The sequence below is a fragment of the Pempheris klunzingeri genome, chromosome 19, assembly GCF_042242105.1.
Source record: "Pempheris klunzingeri isolate RE-2024b chromosome 19, fPemKlu1.hap1, whole genome shotgun sequence".
NCBI classification, from domain to species: Eukaryota; Metazoa; Chordata; class Actinopteri; order Acropomatiformes; family Pempheridae; genus Pempheris; species Pempheris klunzingeri.
Genome location: NC_092030.1, coordinates 65,639 through 77,500, shown reverse-complemented (window position 1 = coordinate 77,500; position 11,862 = coordinate 65,639). Strand labels below are relative to the sequence as shown.

Sequence of the window (11,862 nt, the reverse complement as noted above, 5' to 3'; positions counted from 1 at the left end):
CCACATGACGATTTAACAGATTTGAAAAACTGAAATGCTTCTTTCAAAGGAAGAAAACAAATAAATAGTTTGCACGCCATCCACATCATCTTTACTAGAGCCCAATACAAATGCTTCTTCTTTGAGTGTTTTTTTGGTCTTTTTCACAGAGTTCATTTTGGCATGTCACAGTAGGGCACGGGTTTGATTAATGAAATAAATGATGGCTGGGTTCCATTTAGCTGCTCCAGTTTCAGGGTCTTCATGTTCTGCATGTGGTCAAACTGTCATGGCTGCCAGGGGCACTTGAGTAGAGCTCATTCATCGTCGATATGGTTAATGTGCCTTTCCTACTATGACAAATCAAAAAGTGCTGTGAAAAAGGCTTCTTATTCCTCCATTGTGTTGAATAAATATCTACTTCCCAACGCTTTATCACACACACGAGATGGATTACTATCTAAGCACCTGGTTTAGATTAAGACAGTAGTAGGTACACTTATTTAGATAAAATGCATGGCATAGAGATATGTGGAAACATAATGTTGGGTGTATACGGTAGTTTCTTTGTCCCTTTTTGAAGATTGGGGGGCCCACCAATACTTCTATGGACCGTTCACCCTTCTATACTGATGGACTAAGGACATCCAGTCCTGTATTACTGCCATGAGAGTTTATGAAAAAAGAAACAGAGACACTGAGAAGAGATGGCACAGCCTAACCCTGTAATGAGTAATGTGTTAAAATCCTCACCTGTTTATTCACTTCCAACCAAGTGTTCTATTGTTCATACATTGTTGTTAATTATTCTTGTCGTAATATAGAAAAGAAAATGTTAGGCAACATCTTTTTTAGTGGGGGAGGGTGTTGGCACCTAGAAATATCCAGCATAACACATCTGAAAATGTCGGACATGAGGCATCTTTAGCGGAACACGTTTTGATTTCATTTTCTGTCCCTTAGTTAAGTATTCTGTTTATTGTCCGGACAGAGGGTGTGAAAAGCTGTGAGCGACTAACGCCACTAGGGGGCGCCTTTTGTTCTTTTAGTCTTCTCTCTGTTAAAATTTGTTGTATTGGTGTGTGTCGCGGCGTGACACCGGACTGCTCGGAGAATAAAGCTGCCTGAGTCCTGTCGTCTTAAGGGTGCAACACTCCACACAGAAAGACCCCAGGTTCAAACTGGGATTCCATAAAGACATTTGTTCTAGACAGAAATCGACCTGCAAATTATGTGTGACCGGAAATTATTTCACAAGTGTGAGCTTTGATGTTTCTGGTTTATTTTACATTTTAAGCTCAGTGAAAGATGGATATTCAGTTTGTTGTGTACTGAACGAGCCGCTTACAACTCATTCACTGCAGAATCTAAATTTTGCACTCTATAATAACCCAACGTAGGTCTTATATCAAAACTGTGCTGAAATCCTGTTTCCAACAAGTGTTGTGTTTCTACGTTTCTTCAGTTTTTCACATCTCAGGTCAGAAACAGAAGCAGCATCTTCTCTCTGTGACAGAACAGAGGACAGTCGAACAGAGAGCACGGGGAGCATCTTGCTTTTTTCTTCTTTTTTTTAAAAACTTTTTGAGCAAATGTCCTCACTTAGAGCATCTTGCCCTAAACTCGCATGTGCTCTCAGTAATTATATTGTCCACACACCTTCCCCGATAAAAGGTTTTAAAGAGCACTCTTACTCACAGTTAAATGTTCTCCGCTTCCAGAGTGTTAGACGAAGACATTTCATTTCTTTTGTTGACAATAATAACAAAATGATCTTTTCACTGGAGATGGAGATTGATTGGTGGGAGTAAAGCAGCAATTATTCCTCCGCTGTTCATCCTGCTTTTCCTGTTTCCTTTAAATCAAGGCTGACCTGAAGCAGTCCCCTCTGCTAACTGTGTGAACAAAAAGATTACAGAACCTCATTTCATTTAACAATATATGGGCTGGAAAATAGCAGAATAATAGATTCTGCTGTGACTATGAAAACATTCATATACATTACATTACATTACATAAACGTAATGACAGCATTGTTACCTTTTGTACTGCCAAGCTTACAAATCAGAGAGACATTAGAAAGAGAAAAAGAAGGAGAATCAGTTTGTTCCCAGAGCGGCTAAAAAAAATCTCATAAAACAGTTGCAGGTTTGGAGGACAGCAAACGTGCAGCAACATGTGCATCCAGGCCTGTGGCTTCACAGATCTGAAAATACACAAACCACATGGAGTGACGTGCATAAGTAGGAGTCTCTTTTTTAACGTGAAACTGTGCATCAAAAGATCCTAAAATGTGTTATTGATGGAAATATGTCCAATTTAGAGTGATCAGTAGTGAAGGAGATGGATGGACTGCTGCCAAAAACTGGAAATTGATAGAGCTTTACTTGAGTTTTAATGGTCTGTTGGCAAAAGATGCTCCCCCTGCGTGAGTTGACACCCACATAAAGATGTCTGATTTTACAAGAGTTGGACCCAAGTGGTGGACGGACCATCTGACCAAGAGACCAACCAACCGACTGATAGACTAGCACTGGCATCCCTAAAAACACACTCACACTCAATAGATTTTATTCTTTCACACATTAACTGTGTTCACGTTGTCACAGAGAGGTAAAAAACAAAGTAAAGTTTAGTTTTAACTTTCAAACAGCTTCTGCGTTTACTCAAATAAATAATAATAATAATCTTTCACTCAAATAAAAACAAGTCCTCTTTGTGTCTAATGAACAGGCTGCCTACCATGAATTTATATAAAAGGATTTTCACTGAACACAGTAAAACTGTAAGAAGGCGAGCGAAGGACCCAAATGACACACAACAGACTTGAAGTGTGTCACTATGTTCCTTAATCACAGTTCCTCAGGTCTCAGGCAGGCAGGTAACATACAGACAGAATCCAAAGTCCGGAGGCAAGATCTCAAGGTCAGGGGCAGAAGGCAGTTCGGTTACTAAGGAGCGACGAGCAGAGAAGGTTCATAACCAAAAGAAAACAGGCCAATACATGAACCGCTGGAAGGTCTTGCTGTATACTGCAAAGCACAATCTGGCAGAGAGTGGAGGGAGAGGGAGGCTTATGTAGTGGCATGGTGGATTACAGATGGGCCTGTGTGAGGGAGAGTGGTCGAAGAGGTGGGTGTGGCTGATGGCAGTGTGGAAAAATACTGAGAGGTGGCTACAGGGAAGAGCAGGCCAGAACTGTGACAAAAACAGAGACATTTCTTTAAGACAAATGTTGGAAAGCATTTGAATGATATCTCCAACTCTAATGCCAAATATTCAAACACTGACTGTAGCTGCTGCACCATTGGATGGAGGCACAAAAACCAGAGACAAGGTCTTAACCCTCGGGAACGGCACGTGCCCAAACGTGCACATTTTGTTTACTTTTACTTTGTCATTTCTCAATATATCGGTCAGTTTAAAATCAACACCTCAGCCTTTCTGGGTTAGGGTTAGGGCAAACCCACCTTCACAGTTCCCTTGAAAACGTGAAAAGTGAGAAGAAGAAGAAGCTGTGAGCAGAGGGGCGGTAGACGTGGATGGATGGATGCAGTCGTTTGGCTGTTGGATGGCGAACAATGTGATTTGGTCCGAAAAGGTATTACGGTTCTTCTTCCTGTTAGTAGCACACACACCCAGTGGAGTGTTTTACTGTAGAGCCTGAACTGGTTCTAGATAGAGGTAGATCTAGATAGAAGTCCAGTGTGACGTTTAAGGCTCAGCAGAGTAAAAGTCAGGCTGACATTGTTGTTGGACAGCGGACGGACATCCTGATTCAAGGGGAAATAAAACTGCAATTGAATCATATTTTGCAGCTCAATGATGAACACGAGCCTGAGCTCGTTGTACTTCTCTCATACATTAAGGACGCCGGTGCTCTGCCGCCCCCCCCAGCTACACAAAGTCTATGAGGTTATTTTGGTTCCCCCAAGTGGTCACATTGAGTACAACCACTGCACATCATTTCACAGCTCTAAGATGGAGCTCTTGTAAGAGCTGTGGGGCATTTTCCTTAACTTAATTAGAGCACACTTTACTGCCTCCCAAATCAAGCTAGCATCCCATTAATGTCACTGAGATAAATGACAAAGGGCTGAATCAACAAATGAGGAACTGTCTCCAATTAAACAGATGGACTTTACTGACTGGACAGTAGTGAAAATGTGGTGCTGTAACAGGACCGGCAGCTGGAAGCCAATAACATTCATCTTTTATGTCCTTGAAGATGTCAGAAACATCTCTTTCCCACTCTCTCTAACTAATACCATTAATTAACACTGAACCCAGGATCAATAACAGAAACACAGACATTTAAAAGGCTGCTGGTCTTTGGTTTAATTGGTATTTCAGTACAAACAGTAAAACAAGGCACTGCAGTCAGTCAGTGAAATGTGAAGACCACTGAAGAAGAATAAAAAGCTCATCATGAGGGAAGCAGAATAAACACAGAGCTGGACACTGGTCTGATCCTTCCTTCACTCGCCTCCACACAGCTCCAGCAGGATTTTACGGTAGTCACCAGATGTGTCTCCCTGTACACAGACAGAAAGATTAGTGACCGACAACTGATAACAAACACAGGGATAATTCAAATTCAGGACCATGGAAAAACCAAATAATGACTTTAGCTGCTTAAATTACATGAACATGGAGACAGCGGATGTCTCAGCACAGTTCAAAGCTACATTATGGCGCTACTTAATGGTATTAGCATCACTATCACAGCTGATGTGCTGTAAAGCTTTTGCTGACCGCAGTACGTCCCGTCTCCAGTTTTTAGATCCTCACCTTGATGAAGGAGTAGAGAGTCTTGCCATACTGCTTTAGGAACTGCGCCTTAATGTCCAGCATGTCGATCTCTGCCCTGGAAACCATGATTCTGATGAGGATGCTGTCTGTGGTGCCAAGCCCCTGCGGGAGACAGAAACCGTGTCACACAGCGCTGGACAAACCCACTCACAGTCAGTCGCGTCAGTCTTCTCGTTCGATTACAAGCATGAAATATTTACCTTCATTGATTTGTACAATCGCTCTGCAAAGAACGCCGGCTTGTTCCTGATGCATTTTACTGAAAAGTAAAAACAAACCCGGCACATGAGGTTCAACGTTTTCTCTCCATGATATAATAAATGCAATGTAATGAGCTGTGTTTTAAAAGTCACTGCTACCGTGACGCACACGCGGTGGACAAAATAAAAGGTGCTTTAAAATGATGGGAATAGACTAGCGAGATGAGTCAGCACCTCTGATGCTACACAACAGTACACTTATCTTATTTAGCTTTTTCTGTGTCTGCACTCCTTTGAACTACAATGTTTGAAGCTTTCAAAGCAGGGTTTCTAAACTAGGAAAATATATATTTAATTTGAAGGAGCTGACCAATGGCCAGAAAGACGTCCTCCAGACAGCCAGACATCTCCCTCTTAACGCTGTCCTCAATGTCTCTACCAGAAATCTTCTGATACTCCTCGAACACTGGAGGAAGGAAGCAGTGATTTTTTCATTATCATGTTCATGAAACTACACGACATGGCAGAAGAAGGGTTAGGGTTAGGGTTAGCTGATTCATCAGAGTAAATGAGCGTCAACTACAGGACTTCTTCACCCGATTTTAGTAACACAAAGTTGCATTTATATGAACCACGACAGCACACGAATGTTAATCTGCACACTTTAACATGATGTCTGTGAATGTTGGAAGGGTACCTCGCAGCAGATGTTTCTGGTTCCTCACACAAAGCACCGTGAGGAACTTGACCTCGTCAGTGCCCCATCGGGCCGCCCCAGCCTCGTACATGTCCTATAACCACAAACGTTTCAGAGCTGGGACTCATAAAGGAGACACAAACTTTGATGTACAGAAGTTGAACTCTTGCCTTGGCATCTTGGACAGCCTGGGCCTCGTCCACTTTGTCACTTTCATCACGTCCGGCCTTGCAGGACACACAGAAGAAGCTTAGGACAAAACCAACGTAGGATCACAACAACGGAGGCAAAAAGGAAAAGAGAACAAACTGTCACTGTTTCACAGTCCCCCCCCCCCCCGAGCTCCCACTAACACTTCACCCAACATCAAATGTCCAAAAGCCTTTCATCCTTAAAAATAAACCCGCCTGTGTCATCTGACATTAGGAAGTTTTCCAGTGGGAGAGATTCTGGGCTGATGTTTGCTCACCGTGAGTAAAGACACCAAAACCCTCTGAAACATCCCAGATGTGTCCCCACACACAGAGTCCTCCAGGTCCTTTCCATATTCTGCCATGAAAGGAAAATTAACAAACACACAAAATATAAAAGCATGTAAATCAACACAGATACACTATATATAATCAATACACAGCTACCATGTAAACTGGTCTATAACGATTTATTCATTAAGTGTATCTGCTCACCTGATGAATAAAATAAAACAGAATAAAGCCTTGACTTTTCACCTTTTACTTCGTTTGGTTCACACACACTCCTGAAGATATCTGTTGCTAAAGTTAAACTTCGTCCGTCTACCGTTCGGTGAAAGACTGCTAGCATTCAGACTCCATACCGTAAATGTCTTTTAAAAACCAAAACAACGAGCTCAAAGGGGATAAAAAGGCTCAAAGCTGCAGACTTGTTGACTCTGATTTCTGCACAAACAGTGATTGTTGGAGGTTTAAGGAGGTTAGTATAATAATGAGGTTTGGAAATTTACAGGTGAGTACAGTGTAATTCATACTGATCATGCTGTAATCGAAATTCCAACTATGCTGGTGTTACTGAAACAAACCTGTACCTGTAAAAGAGACCACACAGGTACATACAACATCTTGGCGGTTTATTTATACTGTACTGACAGCTGTCATCGTAACCACAGCAGAACAAACAAGAAAACAAGAAGCTGCCACACACACACAGCAGCGATGGCTTTCATAAATAATTGAAGCTGTCCACTGTTTTCTAATGAAGGAGGTCATCTCCAGACAAAGAACAGAGGCCCGCTCACGGATACACAGCATCAGATATCATACACAACCAACGGAGACGGACACGCACAGCGACCCCACGTCCAACATGCTGTTCAGAGGTGACATTCTTACCTTTCTTGTAGAAAGCATTGATGGCTCTTATTTCAGCGTTTGACCTGGAAGCGAGAACATCAATGAGACAAGCTTCCTCTGTTCCAGCCCCCTGTGATGAAAGGACACGTTTAAAACAACACACTAAATACACATGCAACATTTGTGACGTAAAAGATATGTTTGATAATGTTCTACATTAAATCCCACAAAAACAACTAGACTCAACAGCTTGTTGGTGAGCTCCATCCCCGTCTCTAGCTCTGAGCCCTACACGTACTGAAGACATGTTGATTCATTTCTTCACAGGACAAATCATTTCCTAAAAAAGCTGGGCACTGTAGTTTTTAACTAACGTGACTCAAAGGAGGAAATGTTGTACTTGTTGGGGACCATTTTCAGCTACGGATTAATACACATTTGATGCACTAATTAAACTTTACAGGAGCAGAAAAGCGTATGTGGGACTGATTTAATATAAACTACAGTGCCCAAGTTCATTGTGATGAAGGAACATGTGACCCAGTGCCGATGCGCACTGCTGACTTGGGGGCGGATGAAATTGTTGGTTTTAGTCTTTTCATGGGGTTTCTTGACAATTATTAGACTAATCAGTGAAGACAGAATGGTTAAATGACAAACTGTGACCTTCATTGCATTTCTGAGCTCGTAGGCATCGTACACGGGAGCCAGCATCAGCAGACCCAGAACGACAGTCCTGAAGTTCCCACTGAGCTCTGAGGAGAGGTCATCAGCCAGGTCCTGCAGGAGGACAGGGACAGGTGGGTCAACTCATCCACAACTTCATCAGGAGGGTCTTGTGACAGCTGATCATCTCTGAATCTAAAAAGTTAATACTGGCTTCACGTTTGGCTCGTCTGCTGTTCCACACAGCTCGCCTGTGTGACCACATGCGGGCGGCGCCGTGCGCACCATGACTCAGTCTTTCTGCTGCGACGAGTCAGTCTCTGCTTTTACTGCAGCTCCTCACTTTCACAGAACTTTATGGAGCTCATACGGCACAGTGAGCTAGTTTTATCTCATTATGTGACCAACCACACACACGGGGCAGCAGAACACAATTAACGCCACAGACTTCTGTCAGTTAATATATTGATCCACATAACCATGAAACAAAGAACCTCTGAGGCCTCACAATATCCCCTTTTCTGCAGACTACAGGGCCCTCTGTGTCCTGGCGTTTGTTTATGGGTGGTTTCATTTCTGCTTTATGGTTAATGGTTAACCCTCACATCATCAGCAGCACTATGTCAGCACTGAAAAACCTGAAGTGGAAAACTGACGAGTGAGTGAGAACAGCATGGAATAAAACACTCTCTGCTTATGTTGAAAAACGTAAAAGAAAAAATCATTCCCAGGCAAACTAAATACAGCTCAGTTAAACTCACCTTCCCCACTGCTTGTTTGTAGGCCTCTTTGATGCGCTGCCTCTGGGCAATGGAACAGTGTGCTAGGACCTCGATGATGGCTGCCTCATTAGTGCCTGAAACAGAAATAACACAACATAGAAACTGAACAAGAGCTCAGCCCAGAAGTTCAGGACAGAGAGTCGGCGACCAGCACCAGCAGCCTTGGAGACGATCCTAACACATACTTGTTTGTTGGTGTCAGCATGGCAACCATCTGTTTGGAATAGAGCTCAAACTCGAGTCAGGAGAAGGTGATCATAGTAACAGCATTAACATCCCTCAACATAAATGTGCTGATTGTTAGATACTCATGAATGTTTGTAAGGACATTCCTCTTTCAGTGGCTCATACCGGCCAACAGGGGTCAGAGCAGAATTCACCACCTCCTGCAGGATGACCAGCGTCAGCGCTGACTTCTCCTCCATATCAGGAGAGCAGAGGGAGCACTACGGCTCTATGGCCTCACAGCTCTAGATCCCTGCAGCTCTAGATCCCTGCAGCCCTACAGCACCGTGCGTGGGGGTGAAGCAGAGTCCTGCCGAGCACAGTGACAGTGACGATGAAAAGAGAAAAACCCCAGAGCTGAACACTGAACTTCTGTTCGTGGAGAGGATGGGAGACACATTTTCCCCCGGCGGCCGAGTCTCTCCGGCTCGCTCCAGCAGACCTGTGGGTGATGAAGGTTTCTGACAGCAGCGGCCAATCACTCACCGGCTCCCTTCATGGCGTCTCTGAGCTTCTGGACATCGGCCTCAGGGTCAAAACCAGCTGCCTCAGTCACAGTTCCACGGTTTCCAGTCTGGTCAGACATTAAAATACGACTGTTTAGAGACTTAGACATGGGTTTCTCTCATTGTCACTTCAGATGGAAGTTTCCACATTTTTGTGCTGTTTCAGTCATTTTAAATAAGATTTGCTTTCAAGAGTCTGCCACTGAACTGTGTTTGTCCAAAGACGTCAGATGAATTCTTCATCTATAACCCAGAAGAGCAGCCTCCTCTGTGTCCTCAGGCGTCACACAGAGAGACCCACTCCCACAGCTGGAAAACCCACTCCCATCTCCACCACTAGAGCTTCAATTTCAATCAATTCACAATAAACTAAATTAAGTTTTTATATGTATATATATACACACACACACACACACACACACACACATCACAGATATGTGATCTTCAGAGGAAACAAACTGATCAAATATTCACTGCAGATTTTTCTCTGTAGAAAGTAAACTGATCCAGTTAGATTCACAGGATAACAACCATAACCCCATCAAACGGGAGGAGCAGCAGGGGGAGTAACAGGAGGAGGAGCAAAGTGTGTGCTGGATCTGGGGATAAATGTTGGTGATCTCTGCACGACTCCTCTGGCTGAATGTTCAGGAGGACGGAGGAGGAGGATGGAGGACGGAGAAGGAAGGAGGAAGGAGGAGGACGGAGGAAGGAAGATGATGGAGGAAGGAGGAAGGAAGGAAGAGGACGGAGGAGGACGGAGGAGGATGGAAGAGGATGATGGAGGAAGGAGGAGGGCGGAGGAAAAATGAGGAGGATGGAGGAAGGAGGAGGATGATGAGGAAGGAGGAGGACGGAGGAAGGAGGAGGATGATGAGGAAGGAGGAAGGAAGGAGGAGGACGGAGGACGGAGGACGGAGGAAGGAAGGAAGGAAGGAGGACTCACCGCTGCCATCATGGAAGGGAGACGTTTCCAGACTGGAGGAGCAGAGAGCTGAAGAGGAGGAGAGGAAGAGCTGGTCAGAGGCACAGTCAACCTGTCACATGGCACCTGTCAACCCCCCCCCCAAAAAAAAAAAAAAAACATACACACAGCCAAGAGAGGGTGTGTGTGTGTGTGTGTGTGTGTGTGTGTGTGAATCGTCCAGGTGAGCTCAGGCAGCAGAAGGTTGAAGATCTTAAATCAGTTTTCACGTCATGGACTTTATTCTCAAATACAGGCCAGTGATTGGACCACGAACCTATGACGTCAGCCAAACTGATGGGGGGGTACTCCTCCTCAAGACAGAAACAAACACTGAACTGAACTTTACACTATGGCGCGCGCGCACGCACGCACGCTCACACGCACACACACACACACACACACACACACACACACACACAAGGACAGACTCAGGAAGCAGAGCAAGATGACTGTAAGTTAGCGGACACGCCCTGAACACGGAGACAGACAGACAGACAGACAACAGACAGACAGACACCCTAACCTCGGAAAAACAACAACAAAAGAGAGACAGAGACAGAGAGAGAGACAGAGAGACAGAGACAGAGAGAGACAGAAAGAGAGACAGAGAGAGAGAGACAGAGAGAGACAGAGAGAGAGAGAGAGAGAGAGAGACAGAAAGAGAGACAGAGAGACAGAGAGAGACAGAAAGAGAGAGAGACAGAGAGAGAGAGAGACTCACCTGTACAGACGGGTGTCCTCGGTGTGTCCTGGGGGGGAAAGTGTGCTCGCGGCAGCACAGCAGACTTTATGAGTGCGTGCTGCTCTCTGTCCCACCCACCGGGAGGCTCTTGTGCTTTAACTGGACCCTCCCTTCACGTGCACGGTAGCGCGTGCACGCGAGCCGTTGCTGCATTCAAGGAACGTCTTCAGAATGGGAAAATGTGGTTCATTCTGAAGTGCTGAGGGAAAGACATGAGCTACCTGTACCTTACCTGAGTATTTCTACATTTCAGAGGGAGACATTTATGGGACAGATTTCTGCTCAAACATACAAAGAGCTCATAAAACAGGACAGACAGGTTCATCATGAGTTAAACTGCAGCACATTAAAGCACCGCCAGGCTGAGGAGGCTGAACTGAGATCAGGAAATCCTCACAGAGGCTCCGACCAGGGCAGCACAGAGTCCACCACACCTGACAGGACCCCAGAGGGTGTGTGTGTGTGTTTTATGGTTAGATGTGTGTGTGTGTGTGTGTGTGTGTGTGTGTGTGTTATTTTATGGTTAGATGTGTGTGCGTGTGTGTTATTTTATGGTTAGATGTGTGTGTGTGTGTGTGTGTGTGTGTGTGTGTGTGTGTGTGTGTGTGTGTGTTATTTTATGGTTAGATGTGTGTGTGTGTGTGTGTGTGTGTGTGTGTGTGTGTGTGTGTGTGTGTGTGTGTGTGTGTGTGTGTGTGTGTGTGTGTTTACGGGCTGAACGACGCGCCGTGAATGCAGCACGTGAACATGTACACGGAGGGAGGAGGTGGAGGGGGGGGGGGTTCTGCAGCTGCACCCTGAACTACATTACCCATAATTCCGTCGCAGCGTCCACACCACAGCTCGGATGTTGCCGAGTCTCCGGCAGCCTCACTGAGCCTCGGCTACAGGAACTGGAAGCCGGGCAGAGAGCGCGGACTGACGGGGAGCTGGGTGTCAGACTGCGGCTTTGTGAGCG

General features: G+C 44.9%; 1 protein-coding gene across 1 annotated transcript; it reads right to left on the bottom strand.

Moving 5' to 3' along the window:
* Window positions 1-4,292: 4,292 nt before the first annotated feature.
* Window positions 4,293-11,007, bottom strand: anxa4 (annexin A4). The gene is made up of 13 exons (XM_070850737.1): window positions 10,884-11,007; window positions 10,142-10,189; window positions 9,176-9,263; window positions 8,444-8,538; window positions 7,683-7,796; window positions 7,056-7,146; window positions 6,158-6,237; window positions 5,859-5,915; window positions 5,689-5,782; window positions 5,362-5,457; window positions 4,992-5,050; window positions 4,771-4,893; window positions 4,293-4,514 (listed from the first exon to the last, which is right to left on the bottom strand). The coding sequence occupies exons 2-13, from the start codon at window positions 10,151-10,153 to the stop codon at window positions 4,458-4,460; spliced, it is 966 nt and encodes a 321-aa protein (XP_070706838.1). The 5' UTR covers window positions 10,154-10,189; window positions 10,884-11,007; the 3' UTR covers window positions 4,293-4,457.
* Window positions 11,008-11,862: the final 855 nt, after the last annotated feature.

What these genes read in the sequence shown, in the direction of transcription:
- anxa4 (XM_070850737.1), bottom strand. An exon ending in AGCTCAGAAATGCAATGAAG is followed by an intron (nt 7,147 to 7,682) that starts GTCACAGTTTGT and finishes CTTTCATCACAG; the next exon opens with GGGGCTGGAACAGAGGAAGC. An exon ending in GGACGTCTTTCTGGCCATTG is followed by an intron (nt 5,051 to 5,361) that starts GTCAGCTCCTTC and finishes TTTACTTTTCAG; the next exon opens with TAAAATGCATCAGGAACAAG.